Below are 20929 nucleotides of genomic sequence, written 5' to 3' on the forward strand. Positions count from 1 at the left end.
ATAGTCGTGGTAGGTCAAAATCCACCACCACCTCGCACCAATTACGCTATGGCCTTACAACATTTTTAAGAAATAAAGGGAAGCGACCCGACATACTGACCGTCAAGGGCGAGTGATCTACAAAATAGGAGTCAGAGAGGGGTGGGGAGTAAGATTCAAAATTAGGATTAGGGATCTTATCAGAGCGGATAAGCAAGCAACAGGGGATTATAAGATCCCGTTGTATTTATGTTCAGCTCCCTCGGCAGATTGTTCCTGGGCTCAGGTATTTAGATATACTGGGGGATGGAGATATGAGACGGGGGGGGGGCTGGACGTCAAGATGGAGGATAAGAAGGTATAACGACATCCCCACGGAAATGGTAGTAACAATAGTAAAAGTCACTAAAGAGGACATGAGAAGAACTTACTGGGCTTGCGCGGACGAATACGGACGGGATACTTGTCTAAGATTATATTTGATGGAGTCAAAAGATATAGAGGGAGCAGGTACTGTCATTAATCCACTAACAGCAAAAGACCGAGTAAATCAGTCAAGGGATGACGGAGTCAATTCAACTAACCCGTCCACTATGAAAGATTTTCTCCTCCAAGAATGGAACAATGGGGAAGTGGAGGGGGTCCCTGATGAGAATCTCTGGTTAAAGTGGATGAAATACACCGCTAGGGCCTTGGGGGAGACCAATTGTTATGCATGCTCCATTGGGCGACCAACAATGTTGACCGCCCCAATGCCAAAGGCAATGTTTCCCTGTGTATTAGACCTGGGGTCCAATCAAAAAGAGCCAAATTGCACAGGGATTGGGCTGGCAAAATTGACATACTCGGCCAGCCCACCTAGATTCACTTTAACTCCTGGCGAATACCAGTGTTACAGACATAGAAATGGCACCCGTAACTTGGGTGATTTTGATGGCTGTAAGGAGATAATTAATGTGACTGATTTAGATAAGGAAGGAAGGGGGAAAAAAATTAGGAACCTAACCATCCCTCTGACTGATGTGTGGTGGGCGTACACTAAAAAAGGGAGCATTCGGCAGGCATTACCAGAGGGATGGGTGGGTACTTGTGCACCAGTATTTTTGGTCCAACCTGTAAGAATTGGTAATCAAAGACCAGTGACAGGAAGAATAATTAGGAGAAAAATAAATAAGTCAGGAAGGAAATAGCCCAATTTGGATAGATGGTATAGGCATCCCCAGGGGTGTTCCAGACGAATACAAAGCTATAAATCAAATATGGGAGAGTTTTACCACAAAGAATTTCTGGTGGGTGACAAACAAAAATATGGATTGGATAAGTTATATCTATTACAACCAACAACGATTTATTGACAAGACTAGTGATGCAGTAAAGGGGATCTCTGAGCGATTATCCGCCATCCCGCTCATAACTTAGTAGAGGTTGGTTCTAGATCAGGCAGAAAGGGCCGGTGTCTATAGAAAGATAAGCCATTGTTGCATATTTATCCCTAACAACACCACACCGGATGGGACAGTCACCAGAGCTCTTACAGAATTAACTGCACTAAGTGAAGGATGAACTGAACTCAGAAGTTAGTACATTGTGGATAGGGTGGTTTGATTAAATATTTGGTAAATGGAAAACCCTAGCAGCCACCATCTTAGGAGCGATCAGTGTTTGTATGGGTATTCTTGTATTATGTGGTTGTTGTCTTGTTCCCTGTGTCCGAGGATTGGTGAGTCAGGCGTTGATGAAATGCAGTATCTAAACAATGAGAGATGGACTGACTCCGGACTCTGACCAGGGGAATGTGAAAAACAATCCTCCAGGCTTGGTGGATGACGAGGATTTGGACCCTGAAAGACCGCAATTGGATTAAATGTTTATTAGTTCTGATGTGATCTCTGAGATTAATCATGCTTGTAAAATACATTTATCCTGAATGTGGGAATATTTAGTCAAAGGGGTGGATTGTTAGATTAATTTGGATTTTAAGAATAATGACTAAAGAATTTCACCCCAAACACAGTATAAATGTTAGAATTATCATGTAGTGTCAACCCACTAACAGAGGGGGCGTTACTAACCATTCAAGGGGGAAGGCGGGAACTGTTTAAGAAAGCCACCTAAAGGTGGGAGGAGCATAGTGTCTTTGTTTGTCAAGGGGTATAAAAAACAGGATATTTGTGTTTTTGAGCAGAGCTCTCCTTGAATAAAATTTACCGATAATTACTTGTGGATTGTGGACCTTGAATCATTGATGATTAAAACCAGAGCTTTACAACCTCTGGTAATGATTCAAGCTTAGGTTGAATTAGAGATAGAAATTCACATGACACAAAGTCAGTTGTGTGTGGATCTCCCGCTTGAGGAACAGTTCCGCAGGCGTCCTCCCAGTCAGCGAGTGGGTTGTGCTCCTGTGGTGTTTCAGACAGGTGGGTCTGTGTTATGTGCTCCTGAGGAACAACCTTAACCAAAGCTTGCTTCAGTATCTGCACTGAGCGTTCTGCTACGCAATTCGTGGCTGGGTGGTACGGTGGGGTCAGGGTGTGTTTAATGCCGTTTGCTCTGGTCCACTGGGCCCACTCTGTAGACCGGAACTGGGGGCCATTATCCGAGACCACCTCCTCAGGAATCCCATAGGCTGCAAAGATCCTCCTCATATAGTCGATCGTATTGGTGGATTGCAAAAGTATTCATCCCCCTTGGCGTTTTTCCTATTTTGTTGCATTACAACCTGTAATTTAAATTGATTTTTATTTGGATTTCATGTAATGGACATACACAAAATAGTCAAAATTGGTGAAGTGAAATGAAAAAATTAATTGTTTCAAAAAAGTATATAAAATAAATAACGGAAAAATGGTGCGTGCATATGTATTCAACCCCTTTGCTATGAAGCCCTTAATAAGATCTGGTGCAACCAATTACCTTCAGAAGTCACATAATTAGTTAAATAAAGTCCACCTGTGTGCAATCTAAGTGTCACATGATCTGTCACATGATCTCAGTATATATACACCCATTCTGAAAGTCCCCAGAGTCTGCAACACCACTAAACAAGGCGCACCACCAAGCAAGCACCATGAAGACCAAGGAGCTCTCCAAACAGGTCAGGGACAAAGTTGTGGAGAAGTACAGATCAGGGTTGGGTTATAAAAAAATATCAGAAACTTTGAACATCCCACGGAGCACCATTAAATCCATTATTAAAAAATGGAAAGAATATGGCACCACAACAAACCTGCCAAGAGAGGGCCGCCCACCAAAACTCACAGACCAGGCAAGGAGGGCATTAATCAGAGAGGCAACAAAGAGACCAAAGATAACCCTCAAGGAGCTGCAAAGCTCCACAGCGGAGATTGGAGTATCTGTCCATAGGACCACTTTAAGCCGTACACTCCACAGAACTGGGCTTTACGGAAGAGTGGCCAGAAAAAAAGCCATTGCTTAAAGAAAGAAATAAGCAAACATGTTTGGTGTTTGCCAAAAGGCATGTGGGAGACTCCCCAAACATATGGAAGAAGGTACTCTGGTCAGATGAGACAAAAATTGAGCTTTTTGGCCATCAAGGAAAATGTCTTGTGCAAACCCAACACCTCTCATCACCCCGAGAACACCATCCCCACAGTGAAGCATGGTGGTGGCAGCATCATGCTGTGGGGATGTTTTTCATCGGCAGGGACTGGGAAACTGGTCAGAATTGAAGGAATGATGGATGGCGCTAAATACAGGGAAATTCTTAAGGGAAACCTGTTTCAGTCTTCCAGAGATTTGAGACTGGGACAGAGGTTCACCTTCCAGAAGGACAATGACCCTAAGCATACTGCTAAAGCAACACTTGAGTGGTTTAAGGGGAAACATTTAAATGTTAAATAATATTTTGCATCTTCAAAGTGGTAGACATGTTGTGTAAATCAAATGATACAAACCCCCCAAAAATCCATTTTAATTCCACGTTGTAAAGCAACAAAATAGGAAAAATGCCATGGGGGTGAATACTTTCGCAAGTCACTGTAGTCGATGTCATGGCTTCCACTTCAATCCATTTTGAATGGCTGTCAATCAGCACAAGGAAATTCTGTTGATCCTTCTCTGCTAATTCTAATGTGTAAAAGCTGCCACACTCAATTTGGCCATTTCCAGCAGTGTAGCGTTGCAGGGTTTGGCAGGTTCCTCACTGACATACAAATGTCACATTGTTTCACTTTGTTTTCAAGGTCTTTAACTAGCGCTGGCAGACACACATGGTTTTCTCCCAGTGCCTTCATGCGGCACATTCCAGGGTGCCCCTCATGCAGGTCGGTGAGTAAACTCACTTGCATTTCTGTGGGTATGATTACTCGGCAACCCCAGAGTAGACAGCCTTTGTCAGTTGATAGCTGCAGTCTTCTGGTGAAGTATCCCTGTAGCTCCTATCTTTCTACATAGCTCGGCCAGCCATGCATTGTGAAGTCCAACACTTTGAACAACACCGCGTCTCTCTTTGTCCCCATGGCAATGTCTGTGGCTTGTAGTAGTATGTCGTCCCACGCTGCAAAGTAGAAGACATTACCAGTCGTTTCTGGTGCCTCCATTCCATCCAGTGGTACCCGGGATAATGTGTCAGCATTAAAGTGTTCGGTTGAGAGGTGGTATTCGATGTCATACCGGTAGGCTGATAGAATGGTGGCATTCTTGAGCTTGACAGAGTAGGCTGTCTTCGGTCCGAAGATGAACAGGAGTGGTTTGTGATCTGTGACTACAGTAAATCTGCGGCCATAAAGATACTTGTGAAATGTCTTAACTCCAAAGATCAGAGAGCCAACCTTTATTTCTCCATCTGCGCATAGTTTTTCTCACTGGCACTGAGGGTTCGGGAGGTAAATGCTATGGGTCTTTCGCCCCCATTCTCAAAAACATGTGAAATCACTGCTCCAAACCCCTACAACGAGGCATCACAAGCCAAGCGTAAGGGTCTCTTGGTGTCGTAGTGCACCAACCACTGACTGTCCAGTAACATCTGCTTACTTTTGTGGAAGACATATTCGCACAGTTTTTTCCATTGCCGCTATTTGTTGCTTTGTAGCAGCTTGTGGAGGGGCTTCAGTACAATGGCTGTGAGTTTCTTTTCTGTGGGATGAAGCCCATCTGTATCCACCCGGTGGCCTAGGTACTCCACGATGTACCTTGGTGATTATGTTCTCCCCCTCCAGTCTTGTCAGTTCTTTTTCTACCTTTTCTCGTAAAGGCGTAATGAACAGGGCGTGGCTTGTGAAACTTTGGGTTGGCCTCTGGTTTCATCTTGATGTCCGCTTTGAACTCCAAGATCAGGCCTAAACCCTCTTTGAAATCCTCTTTTTGTTTCTCCAACACTTTGTTGAGGAACAGTGGCTTTATTGTCATTCACTTGGCAAATGCGCTCCCTGTCTAACCGGATGTGTTTTAACCGGTTTCTCCCCAGTACCGCTCGTTTGTTGCCTTTGCGCATTGCGTCTCGTACTGCACTGGTACTGTGAGTCTGCCCAGCAGTGGTATTGCATTAGTTTTTTCTCCAGTGAGATGTGTGCTAAAGCCTAAATGCTCTCTGAGATGACGGTGACTGCAGCTCCTGTGTCTACTTGCATTACAACTGGTGTGTCGTTCAGTTTCACTTCAACAACAATTCCTTGAGTAGTGTCAGTCGCTCTGAACACTGAAAACTGTTTCATGTCATCATCTGCATTTTCTCCTGTCTCATTGCTTTCTGTGATTAGCATTGCTTTGTTGCTATTTTTAGCTTTCCTGCACACTTTTGAGCACTCGTATCTACAGTTCTGAGAATTGTGTTTCTATCCACAACAGTAGCATTTTGGCTCTATGCCAATTTCTCCTTCCCCCTTTTGCAAAAGGGGGACATAATCAGCAATGCTTTCCCTCTCATTCTGATCACGTTGGTGTAAACATAATCTTTCCTCTATTATCAAAGGCCGCGGCCTGTAGTGAGTGCTCAGTGCCTCGGTAACCTCATCATAGTCTTTATCGCTTGGTTTGTTAGGGGCTACCAAGCTTTTCAACAATCCATAGGCCCTGCTACCAATGACTGACTGTCCTCGGTGATATCAATAGCTGTCATCCAGAGTTCCAGTCTCTCAAGGTAAGAATCAAAATCCTCCTTTATATCGACAGACATGTGTCCAATGAGCGCCATGATGATGTTAGGCTAGCTGTTTACCGAAGACATTCGTAGTTGGTTAAACTGAGAAAAAAGTATTTATACCTCGCTGGGTTCACATCAACCCTTCTCGTCGCCAATGTAATATCCTGTGGTGTACTCTTGGTAAGGTTATGGCTATGACTTATGGCTATGACTAATGGCTATGACTTTTGGCTATGCATATCTAGTAAATAACTACTAGAGAGAGAGAGCGCTGCACTTGAGCTTGATTTAGTCCATGACTGCCATACAATACAACCCACGTGCACCCCGAGCGTCCCGAGTTCTCAAATCGGGCGCAGGCGGCTACTACATTACAGTTCCAATAAACAACTACAATTGAGATAATTACCAGAGTGCTGTGTATTTTTACTGTTGGTCTGTATTTGTCAGAAAACAGACGTGTGTAATAACAAACGTGTGTACATAGTTATTTAACGGATTCCACAAAATTCAGCTGAGACACACACGCACACACAGAGAGAGAGAGATAGAGAGAGAGAGAGAGAGAGAGAGAGAGAGAGAGAGAGAGAGAGAGAGAGACGCACACACACAGAGTGAGAGAGACACACGCACACACACACAGAGAGAGAGAGACACATGCACATGCACAAACACACAACCTTATTAAGTAGACACACACACACAGAGACAGAGGCACACGCACGCGCACACACACACACAAACACACACAACCTTATTATGTATAGAGCCTCACCTCCTCTGGCCTGCTCAGCACGTGTCCCTCTGGTCCAGTGATGCCCATCTCCAGCATGCGTGCCTGCTCCTGTGACAGACAGACAGACAGAGGGACCATGTTCACACCAATTCACCCCAGGCTCTGACACACCCACACACACACACACACACACACACACACACACACACACACACACACACACATACAGTGAGGGGAAAAAAAGTATTTGATCCCCTGCTGATTTTGTACGTTTGCCCACTGACAAAGAAATGATCAGTCTATAATTTTAATGGTAGGTTTATATGAACAGTGAGAGACAGAATAACAACAAAAAAATCCAGAAAAACGCATGTTAAAATTTTTATAAATTGATTTGCATTTTAATGAGGGAAATAAGTATTTGACCCCCTCTCAATCAGAAAGATTTCTGGCTCCCAGGTGTCTTTTATACAGGTAACGAGCTGAGATTAGGAGCACACTCTTAAAGGGAGTGCTCCTAATCTCAGCTTGTTACCTGTATAAAAGACACCTGTCCACAGAAGCAATCAATCAATCAGATTCCAAACTCTCCACCATGGCCAAGACCAGAGAGCTCTCCAAGGATGTCAGGGACAAGATTGTAGACCTACACAAGGCTGGAATGGGCTACAAGACCATCGCCAAGCAGCTTGGTGAGAAGGTGACAACAGTTGGTGCGATTATTCGCAAATGGAAGAAACACAAAATAACTGTCAATCTCCCTCGGCCTGGGGCTCCATGCAAGATCTCACCTCGTGGAGTTGCAATGATCATGAGAACGGTGAGGAATCAGCCCAGAACTACACAGGAGGATCTTGTCAATGATCTCAAGGCAGCTGGGACCATAGTCACCAAGAAAACAATTGGTAACATACTTCGCCGTGAAGGACTGAAATCCTGCAGCGCCCGCAAGGTCCCCCTGCTCAAGAAAGCACATATACAGGGCCGTCTGAAGTTTGCCAATGAACATCTGAATGATTCAGAGGAGAACTGGGTGAAAGTGTTGTGGTCAGATGAGACCAAAATCGAGCTCTTTGGCATCAACTCAACTCACAGTTTTTGGAGGAGGAGGAATGCTGCCTATGACCCCAAGAACACCATCCCCACCGTCAAACATGGAGGTGGAAACATTATGCTTTGGGGGTGTTTTTCTGCTAAGGGGACAGGACAACTTCACCACATCAAAGGGACGATGGACGGGGCCATGTACTGTCAAATCTTGGGTGAGATCCTCCTTCCCTCAGCCAGGGCATTGAAAATGGGTCGTAGATGGGTATTCCAGCATGACAATGACCCAAAACACACAGGGCCAAGGCAACAAAGGTGTGGCTCAAGAAGAAGCACATTAAGGTCCTGGAGTGGCCTAGCCAGTCTCCAGACCTTAATCCCATAGAAAATCTGTGGAGGGAGCTGAAGGTTCGAGTTGCCAAACGTCAGGCTCGAAACCTTAATGACTTGGAGAAGATCTGCAAAGAGGAGTGAGACAAAATCCCTCCTGAGATGTGTGCAAACCTGGTGGCCAACTACAACAAACGTCTGACCTCAGTGATTGCCAACAAGGGTTTTGCCACCAAGTACTAAGTCATGTTTTGCAGAGGGGTCAAATACTTATTTCCCTCATTAAAATGCAAATCAATTTTTAACATTTTTGACATGCATTTTTCTGGATTTTCCTGTCTCTCACTGTTCAAATAAACCTACCATTAAAATTACAGATTGAGCATGTCTTTGTCAGTGGGCAAAAGTACAAAATCAGCAGGGGATCAAATACTTTTTTCCCTCACTGTACACACATACACACATACACACACACCAGCACCCCAAACAGAAAGATGGCAGAAAGTATTGAACCCTGCATCAATAACACATTGCATGGAGAGAGTGATGAGTGGTTAACTGTTGTAGTGCTGATATAGAGGTGTAGTTAGTGCTATTCACCCTCATATTCACCCTGGACAGCTTTGGGGTATCTTTGGGACATGATACTATGCTGTGGGTTAAAAGCTGGGGCCCAGACAGCGAGGAAGCCTCTTTACAGTCCGGACAGACAGATCCCAGACACCCTAAGTATCTGAGGGAATCCAGACCAGCTATTAAGGCCCACCCAGCTCCCTCCCAGGACTCTACAGTCAGTCCTAACACAGTCTAACATAAACTGCATCCACACATTACTGTCAGTGTGACTCCTGCACTAGCCACTCTCACCACTCACCCTTTCCTTCTGATACAGACTATATGGGAGTCAGATAAGTCTGGGGGAACCGGACAATGTATGACAATGTATGGGGCAGCACTGTGATAAAGGTCAAAGGTTAAAACAGGGAGGAGAAAGGAGGGGGTGGGTGGTTGTTGTGACAGGTGGGTTACCTCGGCGATGATCTCGCCGTTCTCAGCATGGACCTGCACAATGCCACCCATCTCTCCCAGGAAGGTAAAGATCTCATACAGCTGTAGAAACATCAATAGAACATAGTACAAACATGAATAGAACATAGTACAAACATGAATAGAACATAGAACAAACATGAATAGAACATAGTACAAACATGAATAGAACATAGTATAAACATGAATAGAACATAGTACAAACATGAATAGAACATAGTACAAACATGAATAGAACATAGTACAAACATGAATAGAACATAGTACAAACATGAATAGAACATAGAACAAACATGAATAGAACATAGTACAAACATGAATAGAACATAGTACAAACATGAATAGAACACAGTAAGGTGAATGGTCGCAGTCCACACACATCAGACTACAAATAGAAACCACACAATGTATGCTATTATAAAACACGGCTAAACTAGGCTTGCATGGGCTGCTTCAGTTTAAACGAGTCTATCATTACCACAATGCCTCCATATAGGCCACATGATTTGCAGACATGGTCATTTTTTCCATTGATTACAGTTTGGCGGGACTGTGTTTCACGTGCTTGCCAAGCAGAGCCGAGTAGGGCTCACCAACATGGTGTGTTGCTGTAGGCTAGCTAGCATACTGTACCTCACTGTTGCTCATCTGGTAGAAGTCCTTATAGGCCATGTAGACCTGGAAGGAGTTCACACCTGAGAGAGAGAGAGAGAGAAGAGAGAGAGAGAGAGAGAGAGAGAGAGAGAGAGAGAGAGAGAGAGAGAGAGAGAGAGAGAGAGAGAGAGAGAGAGAGAGAGAGGGGGAGAGAGAGAGAGAGAGAGAAAGAGAGAGAGAGAGAGAGAGAGAGAGAGAGAGAGAGAGAGAGAGACAGACAGACAGACAGACAGAGAGAGACAGAGAGAGACAGACAGAAAGCGAGAGAAGTAGCATATGAGCCAAACCCCAAACAGAGAAGAGTTCTGTGATAATTCCAGTTTATTCATTGAGCCAAACAGATTTGTATTTGTATTTTTATTTATTATGGATCCCCATTAGCTGCTGCCAAGGCAGATACTCTTCCTGGGGTCCGGCAAAATTAAGGCAGTTATACAATTTTTCATAACATTACAATACATTCATAACAGATTTCACAACACACTAAGTGTGTGCACTCAGGCCCCTACTCCATTACCACATATCTACAACACAAAATCCATGTGTACGTGTGTGTATAGAGCATATGTTATCATGTGTGTGTATGCATGTGTCTGTGCCTATGTGTGTGTGTCTTCACAGTCCCGCTGTTCCATAAGGTGTATTTTTATGTATTTCTTTAAATCGGATTCTACTGCTTGCATCAGTTACCTGATGTGGAATAGAGTTCCATGTAGTCATGGCTCTATGTAGTACTGTGCACTTCCCATAGTCTGTTCTGGACTTGGGGACTGTGAAGAGACCTCTGGTGGCATGTCTTGTGGGGTATACATGGGTGTCTGAGCTGTGTGCTAGTCGTTTAAACAGACAGCTCGGTGCTTTCAACATGTCAATACCTCTCACAAATACAAGTAGTGATGAAGTCAATCTCTCCACACTTTGAGCCAGGAGAGATTGACATGCATATTATTAATGTTTGCTCTCTGTATACATCCAAGGGCCAGCCGTGCTGCGCTGTTCTGAGCCAATTGCAATTTTCCTAAGTCCCTCTTTGTGGCACCTGACCACACGACTGAACAGTAGTCCAGGTGCAACAAAACTAGAGCCTGTAAGACCTGCCTTGTTGATAGTTCTGTTAAGAAGGTAGAGTAGCGCTTTATTATGGACAGACTTCTCCCCATCTTAGCTACTGTTGTATCAATATGTTTTGACCATGACAGTTTACAATCCAGGGTTACTCCAAGCAGTTTAGTCACCTCAACTTGCTCAATTTCCACATTATTTATTACAGGATTTAGTTGAGGTTTAGGGTTTAGTGAATGATTTGTCCCAAATACAATGCTTTTTGAAATATTTAGGACTAACTTATTCCTTGCCACCCATTCTGAAACTAACTGCAGCTCTTTGTTAAGTGTTGCAGTCATTTCAGTCGCTGTAGTAGCTGACGTGTATAGTGTTGAGTCATCCGCATACATAGACACACTGGCTTTACTCAAAGCCAGTGGCATATAGTTAGTAAAGATTGAAAAAAGTAAGGGGCCTAGACAGCTACCCTGGGGAATTCCTGATTCTACCTAGATTATGTTGGAGAGGCTTCCATTAAAGAACACCCTCTGTATTCTGTTAGACAGGTAACTCTTTATCCACAATATAGCAGGGGATGTAAAGCCATAACACATATGTTTTTCCAGCAGCAGATTATGATCGATAATGTCAAAAGCTGCACTGAAGTCTAACAAAACAGCCCCCACAATGTTTTTATCATCAATTTCTCTCAGCCAATCATCAGTGATTTGTGTAAGTGCTGTGCTTGTTGAATGTCCTTCCCTATAAGCGTGCTGAAAGTCTGTTGTCAATTTGTTTACTGTAAAATAGCATTGTATCTGGTCAAATACAATTTTTTCCAAAACTTTACTAAGGGTTGGTAACAGGCTGATTGGTTGGCTATTTGAGCCAGTAAAGGGGGCTTTACTATTCTTAGGTAGCAGAATGACTTTTGCTTCCCTCCATGCCTGAGGGCACACACTTTCTAGTAAGCTTAAATTGAAGATATGGCAAATAAGAGTGGCAATATCGTCCGCTATTATCCTCAGTAATTTTCCATCCAAGTTGTCAGACCCCTGTGGCTTGTCATTGTTGATAGACAACAATAATGTTTTCACCACTTCCACACTCATTTTACGGAATTCAAAATTACAATTCCTGTCTTTCATAATTTGGTCAGATATACTTGGATGTGTAGTGTCAGCGTTTGTTGCTGGCATGTCATGCCTAAGTTTGCTAATCTTGCCAATGAATGAAAAAAATCATTAAAGTAGTTGGCAATATCAGTCCGTTTTGTGATGAATGAGCCATCAGATTCAATGAATGATGGAGCTGAGTTTGCCTTTTTTCCCAAATTTTAATTGAAGGTGCTCCAAAGTTTTTTACTGTAATTCTTTTTGTAATTTATCATTGTTTCATAGTGTAGTTTCTTCTTTTTAATTCAGTTTAGTCACATGATTTCTCAATTTGCAGTACGTTTGCCAATGGGTAGTGCAGCCAGACTTTATTTGCCATTCCTATTGCCTCATCCCTCTCAACCATACCATTTTTAAATTCCTCATCAATCCACTGGGATTTAATAGTTTTTACAGTCATTTTCTTAATGGGTGCATGCTTAATAGTAACTGGGAAAAGCAATTTCATAAATGTGTCAAGTGCAGCAACGTCTGTTTGCTCCTCATTACACACCACGGACCAACAAATATTCTTTACATCAACAACATAGGAATCACTACAAAATGTATTGTATAACCTCTTATACACTATATTAGGCCCAGCCTTTGGAACTTTGGTTTTCCTAGATATGGCTACTATATTGTGATCACTACATCCGATGGATAAAAATAAGAAACTGAGTGTTTCCAGCATACAGTGTTCAGCTGCGCACTCTGATGACGTCACTCTGGTGACATCAAAGAGGGACAGTTCTCAAAGAGTCTGGTTCTAGATTGGAAGCAAACAGATGATCCCTCATCAGACCAGTTTCCCTTCATTGAACGTGACTGGAATTTAGGGCCTAACTATCATTACCCAGGAGGCCTGTCTTCTGCTCTCTGGACATTCTGTGGCTATGCTGGGGTGGCCAAACGGACCTGTCCACTCTGTCCAGTGTCTGAGCTATCTAACTGGGTGTGAAACCACGGGGGGTCCCGTCAGGGCACCACACCCTCCTGCAGATGGACAGTGGTGGTCAGGGTGTTTGGGCCAGGGCCAGGTATGGACCACAGGTCCTGTGAGTGTACTGGACGCCAGGACCAGGACGCCTGTGGCTGTGGTTGGGGGTCAGACAGATTATGGGCCAGAGATAAGGAGGCGGAAGAAGCCACCACCGCTGATTGAGTTTCCTAGCTGCTGCCAGCAGTAACCCTGCTCATTATCTCTGCCTTTGGCCAGAGGATTAGGTATAATAGCACTGTCTGCCTGCCTGTGTGTGTCTGTCTGTCTGCCTGCCTTTCTGTGTGTGTCTGTCTGTCTGTCTGCCTGTCTGTCTGCACGCTTGTCTGTGTGTCTGTCTGCCTGTCTATCTGTCTGTCTGTCTGTATGCCTGCCTGCGTGTCTGTCTGTCTGCATGCGTGTGTATCTGTCTGTCTGTCTGTCTGCATGCCTGTGTGTCTGTTTGTCTCTCTGTCTGCATGCGTGTCTATCTGTCTGTCTGTCTGTCTGTCTGCATGCCTGTGTGTCTGTCTGCTTGATCCAGTACTATGGACTTTGTCTTGATCCAAGGTGGATCCTCACCTCTAAACTTAAAAGCATGGTCCTCTCAATCCAGTTGATATACAGACTGACAGATATTTGTGGTGAACAGAACCCTGCCTAACCCTTTGGTAGTCGATGTGTTTCCTCCCATAATATATGATCTGAGCATGTGGAAAAGTGCTATAGAAATAAAATCCATTTGAATTTCCATTTACTGTCTGTCAGACCTTCCCCTTGTTGTTGTGAAGTTGGCCGTTACCTTTTTCCTTGAGCAGTGTGTCCACCTCCTGCTTGACACTGTCGCTCCAGTGGGTGATGTCCACATGGAGGGAGTAGTCACAGCAGGTCTTCTCATCGGCCCAGCTCCTCCACTGCTCAAAGGCCTCGATCAGACTGCTGCCTGGCTCCGGGATCACATGGTCCACTGCAGGGAGGGAGGGAGGGGAGTGAAGAGGGTGGACATAGAGAGATAGGGATTAGGAAGAGAGAGAGGGAGAGAGAGAGGGAGGATGTTACTAGTGCTGCTTGTACTCTGTTTGTGTTATATAACTCACAATGCCTGTGTCTCTGTGTCCTTTGCCAGCGGCTTTCAATACAATGTCACCTATCATTGGAAATGTCTGTATGTCTGAGTGTGTGTTTGGGTTACATCGAACTCACAGTTCATGTCAGTGTGAGGCTAATCGAAAATAAACTCACAGTAATAAGAGATAAAGAGAACCCCCACCCCCTCCAATGTCTATAGTGGTCCTAGTCTCTGATGTAATATGTCCACCTGCTGTCCCGAACAGCTGACCACTTCCTGATCCAATTAAAGGCCGCCCAATCTCCTCAGATCCCTCTGTGCATGTTAATGCGATCTTGAGTCAACAGCAGCCAAGAAAAGCTCTGTTGTTTACTAAGTTGACTCTCTGACCGAGGCTGTCGCTTGTAACTCTGTGTCATAGACATGAATGGGAGGATGAATAGGCTACTATAGTACACAAGTGTGCTGGAGGCAGTTCTTCCTTCACAGGGCAACAGACACCACACAGTTTAGTACCAGTTGATCATAATGAAGAGTTACTATCTACCAGTTGTTTCATCTGTGTGTTGGGCCCAGTCTTTGGGCTCATCTGTGTGTTGGGCCCAGTCCGGGGTGCATCACACACTACAGGTCTTCACAGATCGACCTGTACCCGAATACCCGAGGCCTGGTCTGGGACACGAGTGAGTCCGGATCCAGAATTCTAAACAATGTAACGGGTCTGGGTCGGATCTGATATGATTGTCATGGGTCTTGGGTATGTGTAATTTTAACTGACTTGTCCGGAAGCGCCCGTCCAGATCCGAACGTGACTGTGGCAGTACAGAGAGAGAGAGAAATGTTTTCATTTATGCTGCTGCTCTTGCTTTTCACAAGAGCGGAGTGTAGCTTGTTGATGGCCAGTCATAGGTCATCAAAGCGGCAATAGGCTACAGTCATAGAGCCTCGCTCCGTTTGGGGCAAAAGTTAGGAGATATCTAATCAATGGAAGATGGAATTAAAATGATGGAATTAAAAGTTAAAGGAGAAGAACAGGCTACAACGACCAAGAGTCAACAGGTAGGCTGCTACTTAATATTCTGAATGGAGTTGTTGTTGTTTGTAACAGTAGAATGAGAATGCGCGTGCACTGCAGCCTCAGTTAGCCTAGCTAGCTAACGTTAGCTAGCTTAACTAGCTTCTCCTGGTTTGATGCAGTCACGACAGGTATTACGTAATCATATTTAATGATAAATAACCTAGCTATAGCAGCTATTAGTCTACTATAGCGCAAGTCGGCTTGGTTGGTTGCTGTCTCTCATCTCTCCCTGCCTCCTCCCTGCTCCCCATGTCACTCCCTCCTCCCTGATCCCCATGTCACGCTCTCACAGTACAGCCCCTCCCTGGCCTGCTAGAGCGGCACCTCTCCCTCCTCTCGCGCTTTATCAGCTTCGGTTAATAAAGTAGCTTCAAAAACTTTTCTCCCGCTTCCCTCACTCGGATCGGACTGGGTTTGGATCCGACCAGGTCTATTCGGAACGGGTCTAGTTGTCTTCGGGTCCATTCGGAACGGGTCTCTATATTTTTTAAATGTATTTATGTATATTGGGTCCAGGTGGGAAAGCCTCAGGTCCATTTCAAAACAGGTACAACGTTTGGACCCGTAGACAATTGTTTCCCGTAGACCCATGGGGCGGCGCACAATTGACCCAGCGTCGTCTAGGGTAGGGGAGGGAATGGCCGGCAGGGGATGTAGCTCAGTTCGTAGAGCATGGCGTTTGCAACGCCAGGGTTGTGGGTTCGATTCCCACGGGGGGTATGAAAAAATAAATAAAAAAAGTAATGTATGCACTAAGTGTAAGTCGCTCTGGATAAGAGTTTCTGCTAAATGACTTAAATGTAATGTAAATGTTTCACTGTGTAGGCTCCCCTTGCCACTCCGCGCCCCCCACCCTCCCTTTGTGTGGTGCCCTTGACACTCTCTCTCTCTTTCTGGCTCCCCTCACCAATCATGGTGGTTCCCCCAGCCAGGGCAGCCTTGGTGCCCTGGGAGAAGTCATCCACGGTGGTGGTACCCCGGTAGGGCATCTGGAAGTGGGTGTGGATATCAATGCCACCAGGGATCACCATCTTGCCGTTGGCCTCGACGGTCTTGATCCCACCTGGGACGATCAGGTTGTCTCCAATCTGCCTGGAGGTTTAGACAGGAAGAGCCATGTCAGGGGGTATCATCGACTTGACACATGTAAATTCACATACTGTAAATTCATGCCATTAATAGCTAAATAGCTAATGAATAAACCGAAATGAATATATGATCATATCATAAGAAATGTAGTTTTGCTGATGACTGACTGGTGTACAGTAAAGTTAATCAAACTAGAAAGTTAGCGGTGACCCAGCATCATTTGTAATCCTTCCACATTGGATGAAAGTCATCAGAGCATGTCAAATAGCAGCTTGGAGGGTTACAGACAGACAGACAGCCAGCCAGCCAGCCAGCCAGCCAGCCAGCCAGCCAGCCAGCCAGCGTCTGTATTCCTGTGCCAGCAGCAGCGCGGTCGATGCTAGGCTGGCCTGGCCTAGCCTGTTTAATTGGTATGCAGCTCTAACCTTCCTGCGGGTGCTTTTCCTATCAGAGCTCCTCTATGGGAGCACACAGGACAAAGGGCCTAATAGGCTGATCGAGTGGGAACAGGAACTGGGAAAAAGAGTGCCCCTCCAAGAGCAGGCAGGAATGCACCCACATTGCCTCTCGTCTGGCCCTGCACACCATATGAACTACTGTGCACTGGAGTAGACTCTGACAGTGGATCTGTCTGGATCTGTCTGGATATGACTGGATCTGTCTGGATCTGACTGGATCTGTCTGGATATGACTGGATCTGTCTGGATATGACTGGATCTGTGTGGATCTGTCTGGATCTGACTGGATCTGACTGGATCTGTCTGGATCTGACTGGATCTGACTGGATCTGACTGGATCTGTCTGTATCTGTCTGGATCTGTCTGGATATGACTGGATCTGTCTGGATCTGACTGGATCTGACTGGATCTGACTGGATCTGTCTGGATCTGTCTGGATCTGTCTGGATATGACTGGATCTGTCTGGATCTGACTGGATCTGTCTGGATATGACTGGATCTGTCTGGATCTGTCTGGCACTTGAAATGACTGTGTTATGTGGTTGTCTTGCCTACCTTAGTTGAATGCACTGATTGTAAGTCGCTCTGGATAAGAGTGTCTGCTAAATGATCAAAATGTCAACGTCAATGTCAATGTAAATTTCAATGCATGGGTCAAACATTCTCTTACTTAATGACGCCATCCTCCATGTAGATGTCGGCATAAAAGGACTGGTCATCATTAACGATCCTCCCGCCTTTGACCAGAAGCCTGTCGCTCTGGAGCGAGAGAACGAAAGAAGGAGAGGGAGAAGGAAAGAGAAGATAGAAAAAGAGAGGGGTGGGGATGGGAGGGAGGGAGGGAGGGAGAGAATGTTAGAAAGTCCAAAGCAATCTCATCAGTATTCCGGCGGACATTCTGTTTTGTGCTTATTTTTTTCAGGATGTGGGAATTTGTAAGTCGCTCTGGATAAGAGCGTCTGCTAAATGACGTAAATGTAATGTAATGTGTTCTTGTTCTTGCGCAATCTCGATTTCAACAGCTGGGGTGAAACAAGAGCCATTTGTTTGGAATGTCTGACACTCTCATCTACACAAGAGAGGGCTAATGAGAATGGCCTGCCACTCACAAAGATTACACAGTAACTACTGTACACAGTAACCTACATTTTACACCCTGCTGGATGGATGGATGGTCCTAGCAGTCACATAGATGAGCTTGAACTAGATAACGTAGCCTGTAAGCAGGGCGTTGTCGTCTAGCTACTCAGCTACTGCGACAGAGACAGCCACTTGGCCACTAGCGAGCCATTTCCATGGTAACGCTTTGCTAGGAGCACTCAGAGAGGCTGGAGCGGCGGGCTGGCATGCCTGTTAAGGACACGCCTCACAGGGTACAGGGCATAACACTGAGCAACAGGGAATGGCCCATGACTGCTCCCTGGCATAGAAAGAGAGAGAGAGAAAGTCTGGAGGAGGGAGGGAATGAGGGGAACGTTGACATTAGTGTCTCAGTACATTGCCTGGGCAAGGTCTCTTCTCTTCTCCTTGACCGGACAGACCACTAGATTCTACAACAACACCAGGAGATGGAGTGACCTCAACCAAAGGCAAATGGCTCTTTTACATTTTACCGTATGAATAATATATGTGTGATAGGTATCCATTATCACACTGTGTAAAATGCCTAGGTTCAGTTCACTGCCCTGTAAGGAAACAGAATGCGAGCGTTCCGTAGTTTCCCATCAGCACATGGTGTGGTGTGATTAGTGATCTACTGTCTTGGTTGTGGAGCCCGGCTGGCGCTTTGTCAGTACGAACCCCACCCCTCTCTACTGGTTTAAATTAAGCCATACTGAAATGAGAGAGAGAGAGAGAGAGAGAGAGAGAGAGAGAGAGAGAGAGAGAGAGAGAGAGAGAGAGAGAGAGAGAGAGAGAGAGAGAGAGAGAGAGAGAGAGAGAGAGAGAGAAAGAGTGACAGAGAGAGAGAGAAAGAAAGAGTGACAGAGAGAGAGCATATACTGTACATGAAAAAAACATCTAGTCAATGGCATTATTTTCAATGACTGTAACTCTGCAACTTGTCCAACTATAGACTTTGTTCACAACTGCCACCAGTTTGACGCCAAAACATTGACAACAAATACCTATTGACATAGTAAAATAAATAAAAGTGTGTACATTTTATTTTTATATATTTAATGCTGAAACCCTCATATTAAACACCAATGGTATTCACTAAGTTGATGGTTTATATTTAGGATAATGTTTTACAGCTTTGTCATATTTTTCTACAATTTTAAAATCATCTTATTTAATTATTTCTTATATTTCACATGTGATAAGGCCACACAGAGGGCCAGAGATAATTACAGAGACCTCTGATAATCTAAAGTTCCCAAAAGGAACACTAGATGTCTTGTGGTCCTCTGTAGCTCAGCTGGTAGAGCACGGCGCTTGTAACGCCAAGGTAGTGGGTTCGATCCCCGGGACCACCCATACGTAAAAATGTATGCACGCATGACTGTAAGTCACTTTGGATAAAAGCGTCTGCTAAATGGCATATTATTATTATTATTTTGTGATAGATTACATAAAATCCTTGAAAGATACCAAAATTCTGGTAGTTTACTGGTAAATTTAGAACGTTTCCAGTAATAAACCCTCCCTTTGCAATCCTAGACTGTCAGCACCAATCACACCCAGGATCACTACTGTAGGCTGTCATCACCAATCATACCCAGGATCACTACTGTAGGCTGTCATCACCAATCATACCCAGGATCACTACTGTAGGCTGTCATCATATCTGACTAACTTCCTTGTACTCTACTGCTTGACTCACTAGCAGACACTGCACACACTCCAAAATATTATAAAGATATATGACTTTCTTTATTAATTCTCAATAATACATCATTATTCAAGATCCTGCTGTAATCATACAGTGTGGTTTTTGTATTGGACTCTGTCGCAAAACCTCTGTTTCCCTTACAGATGTAGGATCTTAATTTGAGCCAGTTTGTTACAGCAGGAAAATAATCTTGCAGCATTATTAGCAAATTTAATGTGGATTATAATTAATCTGAAATTTCCAAATGGCAAATACATATTTAAGAAGCCTTTTTATACCTCAAATACACTACAAGTTTAAAATGTCCTGCATTGCAGGAAAGTTCTCCTGCAACAGGGTGATCAAATTAAGTTCCTACATCTGTACCCTTAGCTCAGCCCTGGCCACTCACAGCAGTAGGCGCCAAGCAATATGCATCATGTCAGATTTCACCAGCTAGGCTTCTGCCCACAATCAAAATTATTCCGTGGATTAATACAGCAGAATAAATTCCTCAATAAATGAAAATGAGAGAAGGCAAATAGTTCTGGAGGTAATTTTGACTGAATGCACTGTTATTATCATAGAGCAGTGGTCTCCGCTGTGTAAACAATGGTGGTCCTCTGTAGCTCAGCTGGTAGAGCACGGCGCTTGTAACGCCAAGGTAGTGGGTTCGATACCCGGGACCACCCATACACAAACATGTATGCACGCATGACTGTAAGTCGCTTTGGATAAAAGCGTCTGCTAAATGGCATATTATATTATTATTATCTCCAAAGTGATTATAATTATCAGAGAACCCAGGGATTTCCCTGGAATCAGTATGGAAATATGACTCTCAGATGAATAAATCTGGAGAAATCCCACTAAAACGAACGAGGAAGAGATAAATTCCTCACCCTTTGTTACAACATAAATAGGACAGAACTTAAAAGAGTAAAACGATACGGCAATCTGCAGTTTGAATTCTGTTGCAACACACGCATGCCCGCACACACCCTGCACATGCACACACAAATCAATAATGTGGCTTTGGCTTAGCATTCCCAAAATGTTCGGTGGTTAAACACTTTTGACAGAATCCAGTGGTTGCAGTAGTGTTGATATGAGACCAGCCACAATCCTTGAGGTGTGACTGCACAGCATTGGTCCATGTTGGTGGATTTGCCGATGGGTCATGACAGGGATTGTAAAATATTGTTCACGGTTAAACTCACTCATAAACAAGTCAGACTGTCCCATCGGTGCAACCACAAGACATGCAGCGCTTGAGGATAGGGATGGAACCAGCTGAAATGAATATCCTCTAAATATGTATACTTACTGTACCATTACAGTACTGCTAAA

At 44.4% G+C, this 20929-nt stretch overlaps 1 protein-coding gene across 2 annotated transcripts in view; it reads right to left on the reverse strand.

Annotated features, from left to right (window-relative positions):
* The window catches only part of dpysl3 (dihydropyrimidinase like 3), a 49885-nt gene that overhangs the window by 23830 nt on the left and 5126 nt on the right, over positions 1-20929 (reverse strand). For both annotated transcript variants that reach the window (XM_084178001.1, XM_084178002.1), the window contains exons 2-7: positions 17438-17526; positions 16128-16312; positions 13876-14040; positions 9876-9937; positions 9225-9305; positions 6858-6926 (exon numbers count right to left, since the gene is read on the reverse strand). In XM_084178001.1, the coding sequence (XP_084034127.1) occupies positions 6858-6926; positions 9225-9305; positions 9876-9937; positions 13876-14040; positions 16128-16312; positions 17438-17526 (651 nt within the window). The remainder of the gene's footprint in view (positions 1-6857; positions 6927-9224; positions 9306-9875; positions 9938-13875; positions 14041-16127; positions 16313-17437; positions 17527-20929) is intronic.

The sequence above is a fragment of the Coregonus lavaretus genome (assembly GCF_964263955.1).
Source record: "Coregonus lavaretus genome assembly, chromosome: 15".
Lineage (NCBI taxonomy): Eukaryota > Metazoa > Chordata > Actinopteri > Salmoniformes > Salmonidae > Coregonus > Coregonus lavaretus.